Genomic DNA, 12291 nt, shown 5'->3' with positions numbered 1-12291 from the left:
TGGTGCAGGAAACACTTTTGCACTTGTCTTAGTGTGGAAAAACACTTTTCGCACTTGTGATAGTGTTGAAAACCCACTTTTCGCACATGTGTTAGTGAAGGAAACCACTTTTCGCACTTGTGTTGGTGCAGGAACCACTTTTGCCCTTGTATTAGTGTGGTAAAACCACTTTTCGCACTGGTGTTGGTGAAGGCAACCACTTTTCGCACTTGTGTTAGTGTTGAAAACCCACTTTTCGCACATGTGTTAGTGAAGGAAACCACTTTTCGCACATGTGTTAGTGAAGGAAACCACTTTTCGCAGTTGTGTTGGTGCAGGAAACCACTTTTGCACTTGTATTAGTGTGGAAAAACCACTTTTCGCACTGGTGTTGGTGAAGGCAACCACTTTTCGCACTTGTGTTAGTGTTGAAAACCCACTTTTCGCACATGTGTTAGTGAAGGAAACCACTTTTCGCACTTGTGTTGGTGCAGGAAACCACTTTTGCACTTGTGTTAGTGTTGAAAAACCACTTTTCGCACTTGTGTTAGTGTTGAAAAACCACTTTTCGCACTTGTGTTAGTGTTGTAAAACCACTTTTCTCACTTGTGTTGGTGCAGGAAACCAGTTTTGCACTTGTATTAGTGTGGAAAAAACACTTTTTGCACTTGTGATAGTGTTGAAAAACCACTTTTCGCACTTGTGTTAGTGTTGAAAAACCACTTTTCTCACTGGTGTTGGTGCAGGAAACCACTTTTGCATTTGTATTAGTGTGGAAAAAACACTTTTTGCACTTGTGATAGTGTTGAAAAACCACTTTTCGCACTTGTGTTAGTGTGGAAAAAACACTTTTTGCACTTGTGTTAGTGTTGAAAAACCACTTTTCGCACTTGTGTTGGTGCAGGAAACCACTTTTGCACTTGTATTAGTGTGGAAAAAACACTTTTTGCACTTGTGATAGTGTTGAAAAACCACTTTTCGCAATTGTGTTAGTGTTGAAAAACCAATTTTCGCACTTGTGTTGGTGCAGGAAACCACTTTTGCACTTGTATTAGTGTGGAAAAAACACTTTTCGCACTTGTGATAGTGTTGAAAAACCACTTTTCGCATTTGTGTTAGTGTTGCAAAACCACTTTTCTCACTTGTGTTGGTGCAGGAAACCACTTTTGCACTTGTATTAATGTGGAAAAAACACTTTTTGCACTTGTGATAGTGTTGAAAAACCACTTTTCGCACTTGTGTTAGTCTGGAAAAAACACTTTTTGCACTTGTGTTAGTGTTGAAAAACGACTTTTTGCACTTGTGATAGTGTTGAAAACCCACTTTTCGTACATGTGTTAGTGTTGAAAAACCACTGTTCGCACTTGTGTTGGTGCAGGAAACCACTTTTGCACTTGTATTAGTGTGGAAAAACCACTTTTCGCACTTGTGTTAGTGTTGAAAAACCACTTTTCGCACTTGTGTTGGTGCAGGAAACCACTTTTGAACGTGTATTAGTGTGGAAAAACACTTTTTGCACTTGTGATAGTGTTGAAAAACCACTTTTCACACTTGTGTTAGTGTTGAAAAACCACTGTTAGCACTTGTGTTGGTGCAGGAAACCACTTTTGCACTTGTATTAGTGTGGAAAAAAAACTTTTTGCACTTGTGATAGTGTTGAAAAACCACTTTTCGCACTTGTGTTAGTGTTGAAAAACCACTTTTCGCATTTGTGTTAGTGTTGAAAAACCACTTTTTGCACTTGTGTTAGTGTTGAAAAACCACTTTTCGCACTTGTGTTGGTGCAGGAAACCACTTTTGCACTTGTATTAGTGTGGAAAAACCACTTTTCGCACTTGTGTTAGTGTTGAAAAACCACTTTTCGCACTTGTGTTAGTGTTGAAAAAGCACATTTCGCACTTGTGTTGGTGCAGGAAACCACTTTTCGCACTTGTGTTAGTGTTGAAAAACCACTTTTCGCACTTGTGTTAGTGTTGAAAAACCACTTTTCGCACTTGTGTTAGTGTTGAAAAACCACTTTTCGCACTTGTGTTGGTGCAGGAAACCACTTTTGCACTTGTATTAGTGTGGAAAAACCACTTTTCGCACTTGTATTAGTGTTGAAAAACAACTTTTCGCACTTGTGTTAGTGTTGGAAATCCACTTTTGCACTTGTATTAGTGTGGAAAAACCACTTTTCGCATTTGTATTAGTGTTGAAAAACAACTTTTCGCACTTGTGTTAGTGTTGAAAAAGCCACTTTTGCACTTGTAATAGTGTTGAAAAACCACTTTTCGCACTTGTGTTAGTTTTGAAAAACCACTTTTCGCACTTGTGTTGGTGCAGGAAACACTTTTGCACTTGCATTATTGTGGAAAAACACTTTTCGCACTTGTGATAGTGTTGAAAACCCACTTTTCGCACATGTGTTAGTGAAGGAAACCACTTTTCGCACTTGTGTTGGTGCAGGAACCACTTTTGCCCTTGTATTAGTGTGGTAAAACCACTTTTCGCACTGGTGTTGGTGAAGGCAACCACTTTTCGCACTTGTGTTAGTGTTGAAAACCCACTTTTCGCACATGTGTTAGTGAAGGAAACCACTTTTCGCACTTGTGTTGGTGCAGGAAACCAGTTTTGCACTTGTGTTAGTAGACAGGTCCATGCCAGGCAGAAATGGCGCCGTTTTCCAGTCAAGGTTTTCTCAGTGGATTTATATACTTTTGATCATACTCTGTCGAATAAGCTTGTGGGCCACCCTGAAATTTGCCTCAAATCCAAGATGGCGGCCAAAAATCCAAAATGGCCACCAGAATAGCTAAAATAGTATTTCTGAGAGTTGCTTTTACCCATAGATGAGTTTTTTTCAACTGATTGTGGCCTATTATGATAAAGAAAGATAACTCAGTCATAACTCAGCCATAAAAATTAACAATCGGTACTTTATTAACAAAATGGCCGCCGGGCAACTTCCGTATTACGGAAACTGCTATAACTTCAGTTCCGAGTGTGATATGATTATAATTTTGGTGTCCAGTCATATGTTTTTGGGGTCAAGGAATCCATATTTGTACTTTTTATTTCAGTGAAATATATATTACAATACATTTTGATTCAATTTCTTGGTTTCCATTTCAGATTCCTTGAATCCGGATGCAAAGAAATGATTCCATGAATGCGGACGCAAAGAAATGATTCCATGAATCCTGGCTTAGCAGATACAGTGAATCCTCATAAAATTACTACATAAAGACAAAACTTTTTTGGCACAGGAGAAAAGGGTTGCACAATGGCATCCACGCCGATTTTGAGTTTAGCAAGGGGCGACAAACCGTTGTGCTGCCTCTGTAATGAAACTATTAAGGACGTTGAGTCAGCTTATAATATGACTGAGGAGGGATTGCAGTCTATTCAAGAATTAGCGGGAAGATGGGTTAAAGTTGACAAGAGTCTGTGTACTCAGGCACCATATGCTGAATTTCAATCAGCCGCTGTGAGACTATCTAGTGCAGGCCATGATGTCAAGATTCATGAGAACTGTAGAATCACATTTCGGAACAGAATTGCCCGAAAGGAAGCCCAGTCTCGCAAACTTCCCGTTTCCAGTTCAGAGAATATTCATGAGTCGAATGAACCAGTTGCTGCTCCCGCGTATAGGATACGCAGGGGGTCACTTGAGAAAAAGCAAATCTGTTTCGTGTGCAACGTGGATACGAAAGATGACAGTAAACCGTACAATAGTGGTGGTCTTGGTAGATGCTCCGAGAAGAATGCTGTCAGTAAAGTAGAACGTTCAAAGGACATGAAAATCAAAGATGAAGGAGATAAGTTCCATGATGCAGCGAAGCGACTCGATGTTATTCTGAGTGGAGCATCATATGACATGTTTGCAGTTGATGTGTACTATCATAAAAGTTGTTATGACAATTTTACCTATGCATATGATAGAAAGTTGCTGTCAGCGGATGCAGCAGAGAAGGATAGATTAGCTACCGAGGTTATGGACAGCTTTTTCAAACTGTTTCACCGCATGGTAGTCAAGGATCAAAAGGCGTATTTCCTGAGAGAATTGATTGAGGACATAAAGGAGATCAGTGAAGACAATGAACTTGAGGACCCTCCGATTTCAAAAACCTGCATGTTGAAAAAACGACTGACTGAGAAATTTGGTGACGCCATCGACTTCCACTTGTTTGGGAACCGGCTAGTTGTCCATTCCACTGCGGTCAATCCGATATCGTATTCTGCGGCTACAATTGAAGGAAATGGTCTACGTGAATCTGATTTGACAATAGCATTTTCAAAGCTGATTCGTCGTAAACTTTCACAGAGGTATGATATCAAATGGCCCCTTGAACCAGATGAGCTGTTTGATCTACTCGATAGTCACAGACCTCTTCACTGTATCTTCAATGCCATTTCTTGGTCAATCAATCCCAGGAGATCTACAAACGCATTTGGGTATGCTACGGCTACAAGCAACGCTGAAGCGGAGAAAATTTCAGCTATAACTCAGAGCTGGGAAAAAATGGTCAAAGGTGAGCGATCACCATTAGGAACTGCTTTGAGTTTGACCATACATAGAATCACTGGTAGCAAAGAGGCAACTACTCTCTTGAATCGATGTGGCATTGGAATACCATACACAGATGTCCGTGACTTGAACAATAATTGGGCAAAGTCCATCAGCATGGAGCACAAGAAGATGCTACCTCCAGGTTTCGTCAAGGGTCGAAGTGTACATATAACATTTGATAACTCAGATGGTAAACAGCAGACGCTGACGGGAGCCCAAACTACTCATCACACAACTGGTACAATATTCCAGGCTGTACATGCTGATGATACCGCCGCTGGCAACACTTCAAAACTTAAACAGTCCAATATCATTGAGCAAGAGGAGCCTGACTATGGAGCATCCAAAATCCCTAAGAAAAGAGCACCCCCTCCATCCTTTCCCGACTTCAATGATGACTACAGAGATTCACAAGTGTTACACGATGCTCTGGAACGGAATATTGCTTGGGTTCTCGTTGGTACTGTTGGTGACGACTGCCTAGAAGAATACTTTCCTGAGATTGATAAAGACGTGCTGGGACCTGTAGGTTCTTGGACTTCATTCATGAAAACTGTGACTGATTGCTCCACTACAAAGTGCAAGTTGGAGTATCTTCCTGTCGTTCCATTGCCCCCGGGAGACAATGTGATTAAATGGTACATGGACATGATAGTACAGATTGCTGAAGATCTTGAACTGGACTATATTTTTGCACATGCAGATGAGGCAATCAACAGCAAAATGTTGATCATTTCATGGCTATATCAGCATCAGGAGAGGTATGACAAAATAATACCACTCATGGGAGGATTCCATACCATTCTGGTGAACCTCAAGATTCTCTTCAAGAAGTATGGATGTCTTGGTTTGAAGGACTGGTGGGTAGATGCCGGAGCTATTGCCGATGGTTCTGTTGCTCAAGCATTTGAAGGACGTCACTACGCAAGAAGCATTCGTCTACACAAACAGTCATTTGAGGCCCTACTGAGGCACAGGATGAAATCACAAGATGTTGCTTCCATATTGGACGAGTATACGAGAGAAGTGGTCGCCAACCTCGGGTTCAATCCAAATAAGACAAGTCTTGAATCAGTTCTGCAGTTACCTATTTTCAAGGACATCTGTACCTCACTGATGCAATCAGCAGGAACTCAGGCCAAAATGATAGCAGAATATCTTAAGGACGTATCAGCAATGTTGTGCCTCATAGCAGCTGTAAGGGAGAAGAGCATTGAAACACACCTGGCAGCAGAGAGAACGCTTCTTCCAAAGTGCTTTGCTTTCGGGCACATCAACTATGCTAGGTACCTGACATTCCAACACGTCAATCTCCAAAATCTGAAGGTGAATCACAAAGATGCCTGGGATGATCTGTTGCAAAATGGATTCGGAGGGTCGATGACTGGCGAGCCCTTTTCTACGATCCATGGGGACTTGATCACTGAGACCACAATCAACAGAGAGGTTAAAGTCCGGGGTGGTCCAATGCAAGGCGGTTACAGTACCAGCAAGCAGACAACAGATGCGTTCATAAAAACGAGTCACTTAATGGCAAAGCTCAGAGGAAGATTGAAGGAAAGGTTGCATATCCTGACCTCTTCAACTCACAAGGAAACAACAATAGGGGCACGGAGGCAGCATGACAACATGGTTCGCAACCTAGTCATCCAATTGGATAAGTACTTTGACCCTTTTCTGATTGGTTCTGCGCGTCACATGAAAACTGGAGTGGAAATTAACCAAGGTATTGTCAGTGGATTGTTGTCATCAACCGAAGCAGGAGAGAAACAATTCCAAGACTTTGTTAACCTTAGACTCAAGGCTACTGGAGAAGGCAGAATGAACATTTTTGACAGGATTGTGAATCTCAAGATCAAAACGGGCATGGAGAAGGTCAAGAAAAATCCAAAGGCAGTGAACGTTCTCAAGGAGGATCGACAAGCATTTGGTGTGTTGGTAGGAAAGGCAACTACCCCTGAAGAGGCACATTCACACCCCCTGACAACTATTCCACTTGCCCTTGCCACACCAGAACGAGACATTCGACAAGGTTCTAAAGCAGCGCTGAGGAACTACCTTATTGAGGAATCTTCATCAACTACAGAGGAACCGCCAAATAGAAGCAACTGGCTGATTGACGGAATGGCAGCTGTAAAGTCAATCCCGGCTCAACAGACTTGGGGAGAATACACTGATGCCCTATTGAAATTCTGCATGCCACCAAGCCAGTCAAACCCAAAACAGCTTGGGATCATATTTGATTCCTACTGTACGTCCACTACAAAGGAGTTAACCCAACGACGCCGAGGGATCTCTGGTAGAAGAACCCACATCACAAGCCCCGAGCAGAGTATGCCCAGAGGCAAAGATTGGGACGCATTTCTGCATAATGCTGAAAACAAGACTGAGCTGATTAAATTTATGGTCACTTACTTCAAAAGTGATTCAGTCAGATCGAAACTCAGAATTCCACTCACCGTGACAGAGGAACAGAATACATGGTTGATCACGCAAACTAAGTTTGAACAACTTGAATCCTGCAACCATCATGAGGCTGACACCAGGCTTGTTCTTCATGCAAGCAAGTGCGAAGGTCCGGTTGTGATTAAGGCTTCAGATACAGATGTACTGATCCTCTTGAGCTATGCCTATTCTGTCTGCAAACCACCACAAGACTGGTTCATGAAGATTGACCATCGGTACGTCAGTGTCAAGAAACTAACGACTCATTTTGGAGATGAAGTGTGTCAAACTCTCCCAGCATATCATAGCATTACTGGATGTGACACGACATCATTCCCATTTCGCATCGGCAAAATCAAGCCATTGAAGAAGATGTTGAAACAAGAGAAATCCCATCTACTCTCTCAGCTGGGCAGATCAAATCAATCTTTTCAAGATGCTACCAGTGCTAAATGCTTCTTCAGAACCTGCATGTATTCTGGAAGTGAACAAGAAAGCTTTGTTGAAACAAGGATCCGAACGTACAACACTCAAAAGGTGAAATCTAGTTCCAGCATCCTTCCAGACGAGAGTAGCACCAATGAACACCTCAAGAGGAGTGACCTTCAGGCATGGGTGTGGTACCAGTGTCTCAAGCAAAACATTGAGTATCCTTCTATCACTGACAGAGGATGGGAAAATACAGATGATGGTATCAGGCCAATATGGTTTACCTGCCCGCAACTCCCTCCAAGCCTCTCCAAGAAAAAGAGCAAGAAAAGACAAATTCAAAGTAAGTATACTAAAAATATATCATTACTTTGATCATTGCTTTTCGTTCCTGTCATAAAGTTCCTCCAATGTATTCCCACTGGCAGTGCATTCATCCAGATTAAATATGTGTAACCTTCCACTTACAGGTCTCGCGGAGTATGATGCAGATTTAGAAGATGCAGTAGAAGAGAGAAGCCAGCCTTCAAGGAAGAAGAGACACAGGAATACAAGCAGAAAACATGTACAAGACAGTGAAGTTCACTGTAGAGAAAGAGAAAAGCAAGGTAGATAAGTCCAAAATGCAATCGTAATTTTGTTATTTTTATATGATTTACTGTTTTGAATCCCGACTATATCCATTCACATTTTTTATAGGTATCGGTGGGGCAGAAGAAAGAGCAGAAGAATCTGAAGTTGATGAAGAGTACCAAGGAGATGGGGAAAATTCGGAGAGCACCATGGAACAACTTTCTTCGGATACCTGTGGACTTTATTCAGACTTTCAGAGTGAAGAGAGTGATCTTGATCTTGATCTTAGTAACTGAGGATTATGTGCCTTTTGAACAACATATTTTTCCCAAAGCATAACCAAAGCCGGGGATCATATTGAATGGGAATTCAGATACATTTTATAAACCTGTGTAGTTTGGTAGACGAAGCAAAACTGACTAGGAGCCGTTCAGCGGCAGCCATCTTGGATTTATTGTTCATCCATGATTTAGGGGATGATCTATTGAGCTAGTGTCATGATAAACCAACTAAATGGATAACCAGACTTTGGAAACCAAGAAATTGAATCAAAATGTATTGTAATATATATTATGGAGCACAAGACATGACTGAATCTGCCACATCGGTGGCCAGTATTGGCAGCCATCTTAGATTTCTTTATGAACCAATGATTTCACTGAAATAAAAAGTACAAATATGGATTCCTTGACCCCAAAAACATATGACTGGACACCAAAATTATAATCATATCACACTCGGAACTGAAGTTATAGCAGTTTCCGTAATACGGAAGTTGCCCGGCGGCCATTTTGTTAATAAAGTACCGATTGTTAATTTTTATGGCTGAGTTATGACTGAGTTATCTTTCTTTATCATAATAGGCCACAATCAGTTGAAAAAAAATCATCTATGGGTAAAAGCAACTCTCAGAAATACTATTTTAGCTATTCTGGTGGCCATTTTGGATTTTTGGCCGCCATCTTGGATTTGAGGCAAATTTCAGGGTGGCCCACAAGCTTATTCGACAGAGTATGATCAAAAGTATATAAATCCACTGAGAAAACCTTGACTGGAAAACGGCGCCATTTCTGCCTGGCATGGACCTGTCTATAGTGTTGAAAAAACACTTTTTGCACTTGTGTTAGTGTTGAAAAACCACTTTTCGCACTTGTGTTAGTGTTGAAAAACCACTTTTCGCACTTGTGTTGGTGCAGGAAACCACTTTTGCACTTGTATTAGTGTGGAAAAAACACTTTTTGCACTTGTGATAGTGTTGAAAAACCACTTTTCGCACTTGTGTTAGTGTTGAAAAACCCACTTTTCTCATTTGTGTTGGTGCAGGAAACCACTTTTGCACTTGTATTAGTGTGGAAAAAACACTTTTTGCACTTGTGATAGTGTTGAAAAACCACTTTTCGCACTTGTGTTAGTGTGGAAAAAACACTTTTTGCACTTGTGTTAGTGTTGAAAAACCACTTTTCGCACTTGTGTTGGTGCAGGAAACCACTTTTGCAGTTGTATTAGTGTGGAAAAAACCCTTTTTGCACTTGTGATAGTGTTGAAAAACCACTTTTCGCACTTGTGTTAGTGTTGAAAAACCACTTTTTGCACTTGTGTTGGTGCAGGAAACCACTTTTCGCACTTGTGTTAGTGTTGAAAACCCACTTTTCGCACTTGTGTTAGTGTTGAAAAACCACTTTTCGCACTTGTGTTGGTGGAGGAAAACCACTTTTGCACTTGTATTAGTGTGGAAAAAACACTTTTCGCACTTGTGATAGTGTTGAAAACCCACTTTTCGCACATGTGTTAGTGAAGGAAACCACTTTTCGCAGTTGTGTTGGTGCAGGAAACCACTTTTGCACTTGTATTAGTGTGGAAAAACCACTTTTCGCACTGGTGTTGGTGAAGGCAACCACTTTTCGCACTTGTGTTAGTGTTGAAAACCCACTTTTCGCACATGTGTTAGTGAAGGAAACCACTTTTCGCACTTGTGTTGGTGCAGGAAACCACTTTTGCACTTGTGTTAGTGTTGAAAAACCACTTTTCGCACTTGTGTTAGTGTTGAAAAACCACTTTTCGCACTTGTGTTAGTGTTGTAAAACCACTTTTCTCACTTGTGTTGGTGCAGGAAACCAGTTTTGCACTTGTATTAGTGTGGAAAAAACACTTTTTGCACTTGTGTTAGTGTTGAAAAACCACTTTTCGCACTTGTGTTAGTGTTGAAAAACCACTTTTCGCACTTGTGTTGGTGCAGGAAACCACTTTTGCACTTGTATTAGTGTGGAAAAACCACTTTTCGCACTTGTATTAGTGTTGAAAAACAACTTTTCGCACTTGTGTTAGTGTTGGAAATCCACTTTTGCACTTGTATTATTGTGGAAAACCACTTTTCGCATTTGTATTAGTGTTGAAAAACAACTTTTCGCACTTGTGTTAGTGTTGAAAAAGCCACTTTTGCACTTGTATTCGTGTTGAAAAACCACTTTTCGCACTTGTGTTAGTTTTGAAAAACCACTTTTCGCACTTGTGTTGGTGCAGGAAACACTTTTGCACTTGTCTTAGTGTGGAAAAACACTTTTCGCACTTGTGATAGTGTTGAAAACCCACTTTTCGCACATGTGTTAGTGAAGGAAACCACTTTTCGCACTTGTGTTGGTGCAGGAACCACTTTTGCCCTTGTATTAGTGTGGTAAAACCACTTTTCGCACTGGTGTTGGTGAAGGCAACCACTTTTCGCACTTGTGTTAGTGTTGAAAACCCACTTTTCGCACATGTGTTAGTGAAGGAAACCACTTTTCGCACATGTGTTAGTGAAGGAAACCACTTTTCGCAGTTGTGTTGGTGCAGGAAACCACTTTTGCACTTGTATTAGTGTGGAAAAACCACTTTTCGCACTGGTGTTGGTGAAGGCAACCACTTTTCGCACTTGTGTTAGTGTTGAAAACCCACTTTTCGCACATGTGTTAGTGAAGGAAACCACTTTTCGCACTTGTGTTGGTGCAGGAAACCACTTTTGCACTTGTGTTAGTGTTGAAAAACCACTTTTCGCACTTGTGTTAGTGTTGAAAAACCACTTTTCGCACTTGTGTTAGTGTTGTAATACCACTTTTCTCACTTGTGTTGGTGCAGGAAACCAGTTTTGCACTTGTATTAGTGTGGAAAAAACACTTTTTGCACTTGTGATAGTGTTGAAAAACCACTTTTCGCACTTGTGTTAGTGTTGAAAAACCACTTTTCTCACTGGTGTTGGTGCAGGAAACCACTTTTGCATTTGTATTAGTGTGGAAAAAACACTTTTTGCACTTGTGATAGTGTTGAAAAACCACTTTTCGCACTTGTGTTAGTGTGGAAAAAACACTTTTTGCACTTGTGTTAGTGTTGAAAAACCACTTTTCGCACTTGTGTTGGTGCAGGAAACCACTTTTGCACTTGTATTAGTGTGGAAAAAACACTTTTTGCACTTGTGATAGTGTTGAAAAACCACTTTTCGCAATTGTGTTAGTGTTGAAAAACCAATTTTCGCACTTGTGTTGGTGCAGGAAACCACTTTTGCACTTGTATTAGTGTGGAAAAAACACTTTTCGCACTTGTGATAGTGTTGAAAAACCACTTTTCGCATTTGTGTTAGTGTTGCAAAACCACTTTTCTCACTTGTGTTGGTGCAGGAAACCACTTTTGCACTTGTATTAATGTGGAAAAAACACTTTTTGCACTTGTGATAGTGTTGAAAAACCACTTTTCGCACTTGTGTTAGTCTGGAAAAAACACTTTTTGCACTTGTGTTAGTGTTGAAAAACCACTTTTTGCACTTGTGTTGGTGCAGGAAACCACTTTTGCAGTTGTATTAGTGTGGAAAAAACAATTTTTGCACTTGTGATAGTGTTGAAAAACCACTTTTCGCACTTGTGTTAGTGTTGAAAAACCACTTTTCGCATTTGTGTTAGTGTTGAAAAACCACTTTTCGCACTTGTGTTAGTTTAGGAAACCACTTTTCGCACTTGTGCTAGTGTTGAAAACCCACTTTTCGCACTTGTGTTAGTGTTGAAAAACCACTTTTCGCACTTGTGTTGGTGGAGGAAACCACTTTTGCACTTGTATTAGTATGGAAAAAACACTTTTCGCACTTGTGATAGTGTTGAAAACCCACTTTTCGCACATGTGTTAGTGAAGGAAACCACTTTTCGCACTTGTGTTGGTGCAGGAAACCACTTTTGCACTTGTATTAGTGTGGAAAAAACCACTTTTCGCACTGGTGTTGGTGAAGGCAACCACTTTTCGCACTTGTGTTAGTGTTGAAAACCCACTTTTCGCACATGTGTTAGTGAAGGAAA

The 12291-nt window shown here is 40.8% G+C and overlaps 1 protein-coding gene across 1 annotated transcript; it reads left to right on the top strand.

Moving 5' to 3' along the window:
• The first annotated feature begins 3244 nt into the window (after positions 1-3244).
• Positions 3245-8799, top strand: LOC137427388 (uncharacterized). Its single transcript, XM_078777437.1, has 3 exons — positions 3245-7748; positions 7876-8013; positions 8105-8799. Exons 1-3 carry the CDS (start codon positions 3245-3247, stop codon positions 8272-8274), a joined length of 4812 nt encoding a protein of 1603 aa, XP_078633563.1. The 3' UTR covers positions 8275-8799.
• Positions 8800-12291: the final 3492 nt, after the last annotated feature.

This window comes from Myxine glutinosa, chromosome 5 (genome assembly GCF_964187855.1).
Source record: "Myxine glutinosa chromosome 5, kmMyxGlut1.1, whole genome shotgun sequence".
In the NCBI taxonomy this organism is placed as follows: Eukaryota; Metazoa; Chordata; class Myxini; order Myxiniformes; family Myxinidae; genus Myxine; species Myxine glutinosa.
This window is presented reverse-complemented; position numbering and strand designations above follow the sequence as displayed.

Bases quoted from the DNA above. Each gene is read 5' to 3' on its own strand.
- LOC137427388 (XM_078777437.1), top strand. From the start codon at position 3,245: ATGGCATCCACGCCGATTTTGAGTTTAGCAAGGGGCGACAAACCGTTG. The intron at 7,749-7,875 runs GTAAGTATACTA...TTCCACTTACAG, and splicing joins CAAGAAAAGACAAATTCAAA to GTCTCGCGGAGTATGATGCA. The intron at 8,014-8,104 runs GTAGATAAGTCC...CATTTTTTATAG, and splicing joins TAGAGAAAGAGAAAAGCAAG to GTATCGGTGGGGCAGAAGAA.